General features: G+C 41.9%; 1 protein-coding gene across 1 annotated transcript; it reads right to left on the bottom strand.

Moving 5' to 3' along the window:
- Window positions 1-4,331: 4,331 nt before the first annotated feature.
- Window positions 4,332-14,192, bottom strand: ankrd13a (ankyrin repeat domain 13A). The gene is made up of 15 exons (XM_079271121.1): window positions 13,827-14,192; window positions 12,861-12,996; window positions 12,406-12,530; window positions 12,246-12,291; window positions 11,861-12,004; window positions 11,568-11,757; window positions 8,573-8,639; window positions 8,384-8,465; window positions 8,230-8,291; window positions 8,012-8,142; window positions 7,722-7,879; window positions 6,794-6,928; window positions 6,545-6,705; window positions 6,366-6,430; window positions 4,332-6,186 (listed from the first exon to the last, which is right to left on the bottom strand). Exons 1-15 carry the CDS (start codon window positions 13,932-13,934, stop codon window positions 5,988-5,990), a joined length of 1,809 nt encoding a protein of 602 aa, XP_079127247.1. The 5' UTR covers window positions 13,935-14,192; the 3' UTR covers window positions 4,332-5,987.
- Between the last annotated feature and the right edge of the window lie 24 nt (window positions 14,193-14,216).

Here is a 14,216-nt window from a genome sequence, read left to right as displayed (position 1 = left end):
TTTGATGATTGTTGTGTAATTTTAGTCCGTTTCAACCTGGTTTATGTTTATGTACTAGTCAGATGTGTATAAATAAATTATAGTATTCATTACATATTTCATTGTTGTGTTTCTCTTCAGAGGTTAAATATAAACAAACAAACAAAAAATGACACAACATTTAGTTGAATTCCACTATCGATATAACAACAAGAACTGCATTTTTTTGTATTGGAAACATGTAGCAGACCACATGAGAAATGTGTTCTTGTAAATCTCCATATGGTGATCTTCCTGTCTTTGTAATGGCTGTCAGCTGGTGCTGCTCACCTCTATTAGATATTCTAATTAACAATCTAATTTGCAACATCCAGATCCATCAACACATAAGGAAACAGAGCAGCCTCTAACTTCAAACACACACACACGCGATCACATCAGATCTTTACTCATTCAACTCATTTTTATTCCTAAACCAGCCCCGATCACTTCAAGGGCAACAGGTATGAACGTATACGAGAGTAGAAAGTGGTTCGCAACATTCGATTCCCTGAGGTGCTGGTTGATGGACGTGCAGATCAAAGCCCTTTTGTGCCACTGACTGCCATTGAAGTAGAGAACAGGCAAGCACACGCGACACATAAAAGAGACACTGCTAAATAGACGGTTTCTTCTCAACCAGACATTAACAGCTCAACAAACCCTATTTTAAGGGTAAAATGACTGATACTGTGCATGATGCAGTGCATCCAACCCAGCAAAACACAGTGCAGTAGTACAGGGGAGATAGAAAGAGGAATTACAGGTTTCATGCAGTTCACTCTGTATATAACTGTCAAGAGAACATCAGATATTATATACTGTATATACACATACGTATAAAATGACATGAATTGTAATCGAAGAAGATGATTACTATTATAATTACTATGCAACTTGGAGTTTTATAGGCCCACCAAACCTGCATTAAACTGTTATACAAAATCAGACCTGAGTGTATACACACAGAAAGATGAAAGTAACATTTGATTAGCCCTCTTTGTCATCGAACATCAATTATTATGAAAATCACCAATTAGGAATAAAACTAAGAGTCTGCGGCGGCTCGCAGTGGTGCTGTGAGCTGAAACTGTTGAGTGTTGGATCGCTGATTTATTGCCTGTCATGTTAACAAATGACTTCAGTGTGCTGTGTGTAGATGAATCAATGTGAAACAATCATTTGAGGTATTTGAGATACAAACTTACGAACAAAAAGATGAGCGTTATAGACTTCTTGTAGTTTATAACAAAAAAGGCAAAATTACCTTATTAAGCTTCTGTAGTCTATCAAATGTACATTCTTGACTCAGTTCATAGCATTAAAAAAATGTTTAATTCAGTTTAAATGCCCTCGGATCTCCTATTAAAACAGGATCATGCTGTAATGAAATGTTTTCTTGTTTTGGTTAATTTATCCAGGAAGCCTCTCGTTTTAATTTCAGTCCACCGTGAGTGAAATGTCCTAACATTCATTAAGTTTCTCTGGCATATAATTAAGAGCCATAAGTGTTAGCAATGGTGTGCGCGCTTACGTTCGATAGAGGATGAAGGTAAAGGCCATACGCATCAGTCATACTGAGTAATTATGTAAGGATATAACCGCAAGGAGCTTGACCTTTATATCTATTCTTCATTGCTCTTTGACATTTCAGAAATGGGGAAATGTGATGGGGGCCCTCACACTTGTTTGATGGTTAACAGTAAGGGAAGATATTTTAAACACTTTGTATTTTCACTGTCAAACAACCTGGAAACACCTGCAGCTTTCAGTCCTTTGGAACAGTCAGGGCCGTGTAATTATGAACCTGCTGAAAAGACTAATTGATTGTTGATTGTCAGAAAAATATCAATCACATAAGTAATTTCTTCAGCGAAATGTTCAAAGGAATTCACTGGTTTAAGCTTCTCAAATGTGAATACTCCAGTTGTATTAGTCTTCTATAACAATAAGCTCACACCTTCAAATTGTTTTTTTTTCTGTCCACCCAACAGCCCCAGGCCTCTGCTATAAATATAACTGCTATAGTGGGCTCAGAAAGCCAGCAAATAATCACATTTGAGAAGTCAGAGCCAGGGATTTTTTCCAGCACTATACTCACCTGGTTCTCATTTCCTTATTAGCTCCCTATGTGCATTAATATCGGTTATACCATAGTTGTCTGATAGCCTGTTCGTTTTTTAACCAGTCTGTTTCATTTGGGTTTTGCCTCTGCCTTTTGGTGCTCGCCTGCCTAGATTTTGCATTGTTGTATATTTTCAGTAAAGACTCTCGCACTCCTGTCCTGAGTCGTGTATTTGGGTTCTATTGTGCTTTTTGTGGACATAAATAAAGGCAATGTCCAGTTACACTCCTGATTTAAATTAAATAAACTGACTTTAACACAGCAAGTCAGTAGGCCAGCTGAAGATATTTTTAAAAAAGCGAAAAGACAACCAATCACTTCATAATTGATGAAGAACAACATTAATCTCTTATCAAAATAGTTGACAGTTAACTTTCTGCCAATCGAGAAATGGATTATTCAACAAGGCCTCATAGTTGATCAGCTCTGACAGTGAATCCAATAACCCAACGGCTTTAGGACCCAGAACCGACAGCGGAAGAAGAAACACCTCACCGTCACCACCATCATCATCATCCTCCTCCAGCCTCCGCCGCTATGATGCTGCATCTCATCCCACAAACGCTAATAATGTGTCTCAGTGCGTTAGTTAACGGACAACCCGAGGACTCCAAACTGACCGAGAGAGCTTATGTTGTTTTACAGAAGCAGAACTTAGGTGAGACTTGATGCGAGACTGTAGAGACTGACGTAAGGCCTCTCAGTGATGCCGACATGCTGCCTCTCGTGAGGCGTTCACATCACACACTTCACATGTCTTTACTCTGCACTGACAACTGCGTACTAGTGGAGCGGGAGACTTAAAACCAGTAATACCAGTTTAACCGATCATTTGAGACCAGTGTATCTGATGTTGTTGCCGGTGATGGGCGTGTGTTCTCGTGCTCACAGTCACTATGGGGAGCGTCCTCGCGGTGCTGCTCGTGCTGATGATCATCATGGCTGTCTGTGTCTACAAACCGCTGGCTCGTCGGTGAAGCCGGTCCGAACCCTGGAGGAGGTAAAGACAGTGGGACAGAGGAGCTCAGGCCCCCGGGGGCCACAATCGCCTCATGACGGGACCTCTGACGTCACAGCCACCCATAACTGAAAACACTCAGACTGCACAATGATATGTCAACTGTGGTTTAATTTTGTCGTCCGATCAGGTTATTTAACTGTATGTTTGAATGCGTCACACTCTTACACCTGCCTATTTTGATATGCTGTCATTTATTTATTACATTTGAAATTACCTCTGTAAACAAGGGGACGTGCACGGGTTTGATGGAAATTATTTGATAATAATCTAGATATGACATTTTATTTATATGGGCTGTTATTAGGTGTAGTTCGTTAGCTTTTACGGCAAAGCATTATTATTTCAGGGCCATTTGGTCCAAAAGCCTGGAGTTTTGCAAACGTTAAATAAATGTACAGTAAGTGGGATTATAAAATAAGAGTGGTCATTGCTTAATTCTGCATCAATTAAACCATGTTTGGTCAGATTTATTTCCCTAAATATGGAAATCTGCACATTACTTCTCTGAAATCAATGTGCTATTGTGACACACTTTAAACATCATAGTTGTGATACCGGTAAGTGGATTTTGTTGGACCTTTAAAAAAAGAAGGAAATATAGTACTAATAAAGGTGGTCATTTATTATTTATACAAAGAAATAGCTTCCCTTGAAATAAAACTATTGATCTATGTATATCATCATTCTGTTCTGGGTTGATTAGTCAGATGAAGGCGTCCACGTCCTTCTTTGTACTTGATTTTGTGATAAAGAAGCTCTACAAATAGCTGTTAGTTGATCAAACAAACAAAAATAATACACAATCAAATTTGAATGAGGAAGTAATCCATATATTAATTTAGAAATAATGTCATTGAAACTGGCTCGCAATCTAAATGATAATTTAGACAAAATATCATCTACTCTATTATTTTTTTATTGTTAGCAGTGGAAGGACCGTATTTAGCAGCTATAGCCAAACATAAAATCTATTCAACGCAGATGAATCATGTCATGATCACGTTATCCTCAAGAGGTCAACACTGGACCTGACAATAACAAAAACTACTGCAATAAATCTAGAAATCAAACTAATTACAGTAGAACAGTATATACGGTGATCTCCTTTGTTACCAGCTGTCTTTCTGTAAATAAAGCACATGAAAAAAGAGTCACATTCAGTCCGCATGGAAATAAAGTGCTTTTATTTTATAACATTTTCTTAAAATTTAAAACATAAAAAAAAAAAATACTTTGCAGCTGGAACGGTGCATTACAAAGACCTGCATTCAATTAACCAAAGCTAGCATTTTTAAAGTCGACGGTTCAGCAGTTTGGAAACTTGAGCGTCCTATAATAATAATAATATTATTATTATTAATAATAATTAGTCCTTCAGCTGCAGCCCGACTGTCAGACACTGCTACACAGAGAGACCTCGGATAAGTGGTTGGTCGTCAGTGAAAGCAACTGTAGTGGTTAATGCGCATCACTCAGCATCACCCTGGTGTCAATGAAACCTCTTCATCTTCTTTTTAAGTTACAAAATTTTAAAAAGAAAATTTGTTCAACAGTTTAGTGGCACCACGATCATCACCACCTCTTGCCTCCACCAAGCGGTTTCAGATCAAAGTCCCTTGGCACGTGCTGAAGACACTGATCCTAAATATGGCGGATATGCTTGATCTCGAGTCTGTGCAGTCTTTTCTTCTGCTCAGAGGTCCAGAGTTGTTTGTGGCTACAAAAAGCGAATAGACTGCCTTTAGAAATCTAAATAATCTCTGCAGCATTAGTTGTGTGACTGCATGATGACTATGAATCCACAGACAGACTGTTCTCTGCTGTTGACTTTTTGAACCGAGGTGCAGTTGCTCAGTGACGGTGAACAAAAATAATGAAATCTGAGAAAATGTTCAATAAAAATCAGGCCGGGAAAGTTAATCTCTCCCCTCCCGCCCCCCATCCTCGTTGCAGCAAAGATATAACGTTACCATGCATGTTCCCTCACAGCAGCATGCCTCTGTTTACCCATCTGTAGAGTGTACATTCACAAAGCACAAGACAAATCATTTACTTATGAACCTTTGACTCAATTAACTCAGCTTTCTGAATTAATATCTGTATAGATATGCATGAGGGACACCATTTCACACCAAAGAAACATTTCCGATACATTTAAATTGAATTCCAAAGTAAAATGTGTAAAATTGGAACCCTGAGATTTCTGTTATTCAGCGAGTCCACGGTCCTCAAAAAAGTGACTCTGTAGGAAGACCTCACAGTGAAAACACTCAGATCTGTCTCTTTAGGTCCACAGGACTATCAGCTTTGTATTGTGCGAGGCTGTTCTAAGCCATCCAAACACCAGGGACTGATGCAGCAGCTGGCATGAAACAACAAACAGTGCTCTGGACCTTAAGTGCCACATTTGAGAGTCAGAACATGAAGTCACCTTGAGTTGTCATTTTGTTCATAGAACCATAACTGCACTGATTTGGCCCCACTCCTGGACAACACACGTGGGACGCTGCTGTGACTCAGATTCGGACAGGAAATTAATAAAAAGTAGAACCGACCTGATATTATCTGAAAGAGTTCTTGAATTGAGCTTGAGGATGGAGACACGCTATGCTGAGATATAAATGTATAAAGGAGTACGCGCTTACCAAAAATACCTTTTGGAAAATATTAGACAGCGAGATTCTGATATTGCCTGTGCAACACTGATCTGGTACAGAAAGAAACCTGCAGTTGCATAGATGACTACAGCGGTTAGGAAGGAACATTGAGGCGTGGTGGTTTCTTCTGGATAAGTTGCATTATTATTATTCCCTCTTATTCATTTTACTTCTCAGTCAGTGATAGCTGCAAGATCATCTCCAGCTCTTCCTCCTCCTGCTTCCTCATCCTGTCCTCTTCCTCTTGAGCTCGTGCAGAGAGCTCCATGGCCAGGCGAAGCTCCGATTCGGGGCTTGAGGCGGAGGGGGAGCTGACAGGGCTGGGGGTGTCTCCAAATTCCACTAGCACCCCCTCTGGGATACTCCTAGAATGACAGTGACGAGAGGAAGTGAGATCCAGCTCTCCTCTGTGGCTTTAACTTGACACATACAAGAGGTGGACTGATATTACAGTATCATCCGAATCCCCGTAGGACAAGCAAGTAGCAAGGACTGTTCCTTTTTACCACATGCAACTCTGTAGTCGCAAACCCCGTGTTCCTACCTGTCACTCTGGCTACTGGGCATTACATCAGTGAATTCCCCATCACCATGATCTAAAATCCCCTCCTACAATGACACAAACAAACGGACAATTAAAAAGGATGCAGCAAACTGCGAGGAGAGCAAGGGAAAAATGATGAAGACAGATTTGCGAGAGAGCCGAGTGGCGATTGTTCGGACCTGGCCCGGCGCGGTGCGAGACTCCAGGAGGCTCTGATGGATGGCGTACTGCAGAAGCTCCTCGTCGTTGTTGGACACGGGTGTGTGTCGGGTGCCTCCGCTGCGATGATAATGGACGGGCACCTCAAACACTGAAGGACAAACCTGGAACTGAGGCAGTGCTGGACGGATGAAAAAAGAAAAAGCAGTTTAGGAATCACAGACGTGACTATTCTAAAGATGTAAAGGTTAAACTGGCTGTACTGCTACCTGCAGCTGCTTCCTCCTCTTCTCCTGAGGATGTTGGTGTGGCTGCTGGTGTTGTGTTCGCCTGCACCTCAGTACTGCATTTATTGACATTATCAAATGTAATTCTGGCATTCAGCACATGAAACAGGGGAATCTCTGCAACATATGAAAAGGCCAACAGATTATTGATAGATAGATAGATAGATAGATAGTGTTAAGGTAGAAATTTTTACCTCATAACAAAGAGAAGGCCGGAGCCATGTGGCCGGCTTGTGCCGTCGACACGCTGCAATAATAACGCTACCAAAACTGGTTTACAATTATAAGGAATTTAATTCCACTGATGTAAGTACATTTACAGTTACACATTGGAGTATATACTCCTATGACATATTAAAACAATAAAACCCCATTTGCAAAAACCTCGCTCGGCTCCTCCGGTTAACACGTCTGTCGTCCGGGGGCCATGGCACAGAGCGAGAGCGAGGAAAAAAGACTTTGAATTAAACCTCCCACCCCTGTTTGACACACATCCCCTTCCGTCTATCTCAATTGCTATTGGCTACCTTCCAGGAGTGTATTCTGCAACTTGGCAGAAGCTTCATGCTTCTGCATGTTTATGTTTATGTTTATCTTAATTATGCATTCTCAAAACCCTTATGATTATGACTAACTATGAATTATTAATTATGAATTATTAAACACTTTTATTATATCTACTAACTACAGTTTTTTACTCAAATTTCTTACAATAGATAGATAGATAGATAGATAGATAGATAGATAGATAGATAGATAGATAGATAGATAGATAGATAGATAGATAGATAGATAGATAGATAGATAGAGGAAAAAAAAGATTTCACAGGTGGGGGGTTAGACTAAGGGTTAGCTTTACGTGCTTCTTGAAAGTGTAGCTTCTATTAAACTTGATAGGAATGTCACATACCTAATTTAACAGGAAATCCAGGAGGAAACTTCAGGGTTACAAAGTCTCGTAGACGTGCAAAATGGGAACTGGTCCGAGCCATGAGGTCGATGATGGGGGTTACCTGCTCCACCAGAGACAGAGGATGTTCCTCGCTCATCCACAATGTACCTTTGAACCTGGGTGAGACAACATTAAAACAAAACGCTGTTGCAATGTGCACACAACCTATTTCATTGATATAAAAAAAACAACGTACAGCAATGGGGAGTGAAGTAAGATGTCTTTGTGGCCTTGACGTGTTTTCTTACTTCTGTGTTCGAATGCTCAGTTCAATGGGCCGGCCGATGTCTCTGTTCTCCAGGTCAAAGTCGGGATCAAAGTATTCCTCTGGCGTGATGGCAGTGGGATTGGTGGCAGTTGCATACTCAAGAGTCAGGTCCTATAAAGTTCAGCACTCGTATCAAATCAGTAACCAGGTGGGAACAGAACAAAGAACTCTAATGCAGTTACTGAATGAGAGTCTTACCCCTTGTGCACTTATGTGCTGCTCCACAGTCCCAAGCAGAGACTCCAAGATGTTCCTTTCACCTTTGAACAACAACATTTGAATTCAGAACTCTGATTCAGTTTCCGTCAGTTGTAGGTCACACAGTCGTACATGTAGAATCTGTTCCACCTACTTTTTATCCGGGCTTTCTCCTCGTCTGTCAGATGCTCCGTCCTCGTCCTGATTACCACATTCACATTGTTCACACTGAAAACCTGAGGAAACAACCACAATCTCAACTCGTATACTATTAGAAGTGTGCTCCACAGTTTTAAGTGGTACTCAGTTTTAGTTGTAATGAAAAATGAAATGTTTTAAACACCTTTGCTTCAAATCCATTGACCATTTCAGTTTTGTCAGCTCTCCAGCCCCACACCCCAGACTTGTTCCTGTAAGAAAAGAAAAGAAACAGTTTGTGAAAACTAAAGCATCATTACAGGCAAAATCCACCATCACATCCTTCAGTTTGGAATAACTTCCACAACACAGAGAATCCAACAATGCTTTAGATATTTGAAGTCGCTTGTGAATGCATTTAGATCAGTGTTGCAGTCCATTGTTACGTTTTGATTTTAGTCAGGATAAGTTCCATAGAGCATCAATTAACTCATCAATCAGTGTCAATAACAAAGATACGCTCTCGTCACAATGGTAATATGTCGACATGTTGAGAAGGAGAAGCACAGCTGTAATCGACATTAACGATTACTCAGTTCCATTAAGCCACCGAGCTACTACACGGGCTGTGTCACTGAACACCTTTATAGAATGCAGCTGTTGGGGTCTGGCCATATGGCTTAAACATGTGCTGTGGACAAAGACAATCAGGCCTTCGCTTTTTCAAGCAAAGGTCTCATCCTGACTTGTAGTTTGAGGAGAGCAAAGGGATTTCACACTCAGGTGTGAATTCCCCCCCCCCAAATAACCATGGTAACCGCGGCAATCTCATTGGCCGAGAGCCAAGAGACCCCAGGACCCCTGTGGTTCAGCCGATGTTCTATAAAACTATCTGCTTCCCCCACCTCAAAGCTTTCCCCCTTCGACCTCGGTTGAGTTAGGAAGCACGCAAACGCTCTCTTCGCCCGGACCCCCCCCTGTCCAGGCCACAGAGAATCCAGCTTTTTCCCGTCGACCTCCGTCGAACAGGGAGCACACCACGCTCTCTTCGCTCGGACACCCCCCGTCCAGGCCACAGAAGAACCAGCTTTCCCCCCACGAGGAAGCCCCTCGAACCCTCATCAAACCCTGACAGGTCACGAGCCATTTCGCTGGACGAAACAGCCCGCGATAACGAATCTGCATCAGCATTCGTTCAGTGCTTTCTGCTTCTTTTTATTTTGTGCACAAACCGGCACAGAGGAGCCGACGAAGCCTCGCTCCTCTCCTGACCGATGATTACCGGGAGACCTACGGACCACGTCGTCTCAGCCGAAGTTAAACTGTCCTCCCTGCAGCGAGGACAGATCACGTCTGCGTTTGCTCCACAAACACGCCACGACGGACCGAAGCCGCACCAGCAAACGCCGTGCGACACACAGCGCCCGCTGCAAAGCCGCGCTGCAAGCAGCCCCCCCCCTGTCCCCCTTCCCGACGAGGAAGACGGACCACTTTGCTCACGAACCCTTCAACGTTGCAACGAAGCATCTACAAGTAAGATTCTTGGCATTTGGGCATAGCTTAGCTTAAATTAACGTAAGTTTAATTCAGGCCATTCATTTATATGTTGATATTCCCGTGTTTTTGTGTGTTTAAGACTGTCGCGTGATATTGAGGTATTACGCAATCATTACGGAGCAGAGAAGCTCCGCTGTATGTGTGTATCAACTATGACTGTTTGCTTGGATTTATTTGATTTCTTCTCATTTGTTTTACTACACTTCGTGTAGTATTCTCTGCTCATTAAATCAGCTCTGTGAGTGAAGTGTGGAATCTCGGCTATCGTACATAACTGCTGGCAGTTCTACCGACAACGGCATGTTGTGTACGATACGGCGACCCCCATTATCACTACAACGCGGACTGCACGCAGAAGCTTGATTCATGACCCCCACCTTTGCTCTCTCTTTCTTCTCTCTACACCTGAGAAACCCCGTTGAAACGATCGCCTCACATCACGTGCTGCCCAGGCACACGTGATTACATACAGCAGCCTAACTGCCATTTTGTCCGAGTCACTCGACTCCGCCATCTTTGTAGTTTTTAGCTGTAGTTCTTAAGGCCCCTCCCCTTTGGCCAGCGTCACTCGACGCCGCCATCTTTGTAGTCTTTAGCGTAGCTGTAAGACTCCTTCCTGTTCACCCACAGACCCACACACACACATACACCCACACACACAGACATACACTCTCATCCATTTTATTCATTCTTTAGTTTAGGCATATAAAATTGTATGATAACGTTTGTTGGTTGCAATATTAATTGATTTGATCATTTATTATTTTGATTCAATAAACTCTGTTATACTTTCAGGAGCAGTCGTCTGTGATTACTTGTGCATATGTATTTGATAAGACTGTATGTAGTAGCCGGTGCTCGAACTTAAAACCTTCACTGTCACTGAATGTATAGTCATACGCAGACTATTGACATTATGAGTGACTACTAATTATGAGACTTAGTTTTATCGTTTGGTTATTGGTCCCTGTTCGCAGGGTGGTGCCCCGTTTATATTAATAATCATTAATAATTGTTACATACATCAATAATTCTATTGATGTCAAGAATTCAGTTTCTTAAATGCTGATAACCCAAACACGCTCCTTTAGATCCCAACACAGCCATTGCTGACGGGATTGGTTGCGCCTGTGTTTGATACGTCTAAATGAACGGCCGAGTATTCACGACCACTGTAATCACGGCTCTCCGTCAACCGTCACTTGTGTTTGAGGACGTTATCCAGATTAGCAAAGTTAACACAATGTGTCGCCTCAAGATAATGACATGAGGTACGACCAACAAGACTAGTTCAAATTGCTCACATTATCAATAACTATTGTAAGTTGTTAGTTTGTAGGGTTACACAGGGTCAGACAACCTCTGAGTGAATACGTCAGTGTAAATAATCCATACTAGACAAATAGCTGCCAGAATGATATGGAAATATATGGACATCAGTGCAAAATGATAAATAATAAGCAAAGTGGCATCACTGTTTACACAGTAACCTCACTCAGGGAGCAAGGACATTAAGTGTGCCATGAGATACCAACACTTATTAAAAACTGTCACATGTACTGTCACTTCTTCGTGGCTAGTCCAAGGAAGTTAAATCTGTGCATGTTGTGAGAAAAAGCAGCAGAAGAAGATGTGACTCTTGCCTCTCAAAAGCAATGTCCTTGGTGTCCAAATAGGTGTTGACAATAGGAGTGGTCAACCTTTTGGCAACTTCCTGCTCGGCTGGCTGCATTGACTCTAGCGTGACATCCTCGATTTCTTGGGATATATTGAAGCATTCAGTTTCCACGACTTTATCGTCGTGGTTCACTTCTATCAACTCTGCACACGAATCTGTAAAAAAATACAGGCGGGGATAGACTTGTATCATTTTACAAGAATAGTACAAATGAAAAAGAGAATCATTTTTTGTGTAGGAGAGTTAAAGCACACACACCATCTCCTCTGAAGATGTAGCTTCTGCACCCTCTGATCCAAGTCATGTTTTCAAAGCCAAGAAGAGTGGCATCCACTCGCAGGCTCGCGCCACTTTTCCAAATGCGACAAACATCACTTGGACAAACCCGGGACAGAAGAGGGACTGTGAAACAACAGCATATGAATGTCCCACACATGAAAAACAACGTCACTCGTCACCAAACCAAAGCAAACACCAAAAGGCAGGTATGCTTCTGGGCACAACATTTTAAAACTTGGAGATACTTTGTTATGCATACTGAATGCTGATAGGCAGCCTGTTTGCACTACATCAACAGGTTACTATGCACACACATTCCACTTTACTTTCATGATATACATCTCCGCATACAAAAAGGACTTACTCCAACTGGTGAATTCCCACTTCATTTCCATGTAGAAGTCTGGAGACTGTAGTAAAAAAAAAAAAAAGAAGAACAGAGCAATTATTTCCTTTGCCGGTAATTGTTTCCAGGCACTTGTACGGATGGATGCGGGACAACAGGAAGACGTATGAAGTAAAACCTCTCGGATCTTTGACAGCAGCTCAGGCACTCCTCCCAGAGCAGTGGAGGCTTTGAGGTAGTCTCTGCGTTGAAGCACCAACTGAACCATCTCTGGATCTCCGGTGCTCACTGCCTCCTGCAGCACTACACATAGACAGACAATTATGAACGAACAAACCACTAAACCTTTTAAGCACAGCATCTGTTCATTAGGAGTAGCAACCATCCATTAGAAAACCTCAACAATGACGGCATTGACCAAGGAGAAAGTGTTCCACTGCAGTCAGAAGGATGAACTTTATTATTTTTACCAGAAACCCCATTAACAGCAGATATGTAGATTAATGTGAGAAGGGCTCTAAGTGATAAAACTACCCACAAATTCTCAAAAAGCATTTCTGCGAGACAAGTGAAGGAAACATTCATAGCATCACAGCAGTCGGTATTTGTTCTGCAGCCAGTTTCACGACTAACCTGTCCAGTTCATGCAGTTTTCTTTAGTCACTTCAGCACCGTGTCTCAAAAGGACTCTCGCTGACTCCAGGTGCCCGAGCGACACAGCCAGGTGCAGAGGTGTCCGACCTCTGGGGTCCACAGCCTCAATCTCATTCTGTGAAAACCAAGGAGAGACCAGCACATTAGTTCCCCCTGCACCTTCATTTGTGTTATAAGAGCATGTTATGCTGGCCTTGTAATATTACTTCCCTTGTAAGTGAGGGCCTTTATAATATATACTCAGAGTCACAGTTTCACACCTTTAATTTAAATCATCACTGGTAATGATGTAGGACTACAGTAGTCACACACGGACAACACTGAGCATCATGTCTGGTCCTCAAATGAGTCATGCTACGGAGGTAAATGTGTTATTGATCAGCATTGCTACAGGCAGTCACAAACATAATGACCGGTTTATATTACCACAATGCACAATATTACCTGTGACGGGTTACTGAGAGTGAAAACACAATGAGATTAGAGATGCTGAGATAACTTGCTAGATTAGTCAGCTGTTTGAGAGGAATGACTCTGACAAGACATAATCACCACTCTTTAGAATAATAACAGCACAATTCATATTGCGTATATTGTCTGGTAATACACCACAAATGTATACATCTACTTGGTAAAGCATTTCTTATCATATCTAGTCAGATCATAAACTGTGTTTGTTTGAGTAATCCAAGGAATTGAGTTCGAAACCTAAATTAACAATCTGTACTGGATTACATATTTTTTAAAGCAAACTTCCAAACCTGTTGATCGGTGAATAGCTATGTCCTCGAAGACATTTCAAACATTGTCTGTGTGTGGTACAGAGGAGCATCTGTCAACACGACTGGCCTACTTTCACTGGATGATTTAATAGCTCACTTGCTAGCTTCATTTAGCTAGCAAGCATCGGTGCAACTGTTTGAACACACTCAGTCTTTTACCAACCTGTGGTAACGTTACTTGTTCTTCCAGCGTCCGGTAGTCATTACCCCACACTGCGGAATGGAGGGGGAACTTCCCTCGGATGTCTTCGCTAACATTAGCCGTGGACATCTTCTTCTTTACGGAGCCGCTCAGTGCAACGTTAGCCTAACAATCACAGTCATGGGTCAAACTGAGATAGCAAACTACACCTTAGTTAAAAATGTACCATATATATGACCTATGCCCTTAATATTTGACCATAACAACGTCGAGATATCGAAACCGGTGTCCAACTTTTCACCAAGCCTTCGTCAAAATAAAACTTTTGAACGAGGAAGTAGGAGCAGAAACAACCCAGTAGTGACAGGGGTGTCCTATATAGAGATAGACGACAATCTACTTAATACAATC

Source organism: Melanostigma gelatinosum (assembly GCF_949748355.1).
Source record: "Melanostigma gelatinosum genome assembly, chromosome: 6".
NCBI lineage: Eukaryota > Metazoa > Chordata > Actinopteri > Perciformes > Zoarcidae > Melanostigma > Melanostigma gelatinosum.
This window is presented reverse-complemented; position numbering and strand designations above follow the sequence as displayed.

Coding starts and splice junctions, on each gene's coding strand:
- ankrd13a (XM_079271121.1), bottom strand. CDS start 13,934: ATGTCCACGGCTAATGTTAGCGAAGACATCCGAGGGAAGTTCCCCCTC. Junction 12,997..13,826: donor AACAAGTAACGTTACCACAG/GTTGGTAAAAGA, acceptor TGGTTTTCACAG/AATGAGATTGAGGCTGTGGA. Junction 8,466..8,572: donor TCAATGGATTTGAAGCAAAG/GTGTTTAAAACA, acceptor TTGTTTCCTCAG/GTTTTCAGTGTGAACAATGT.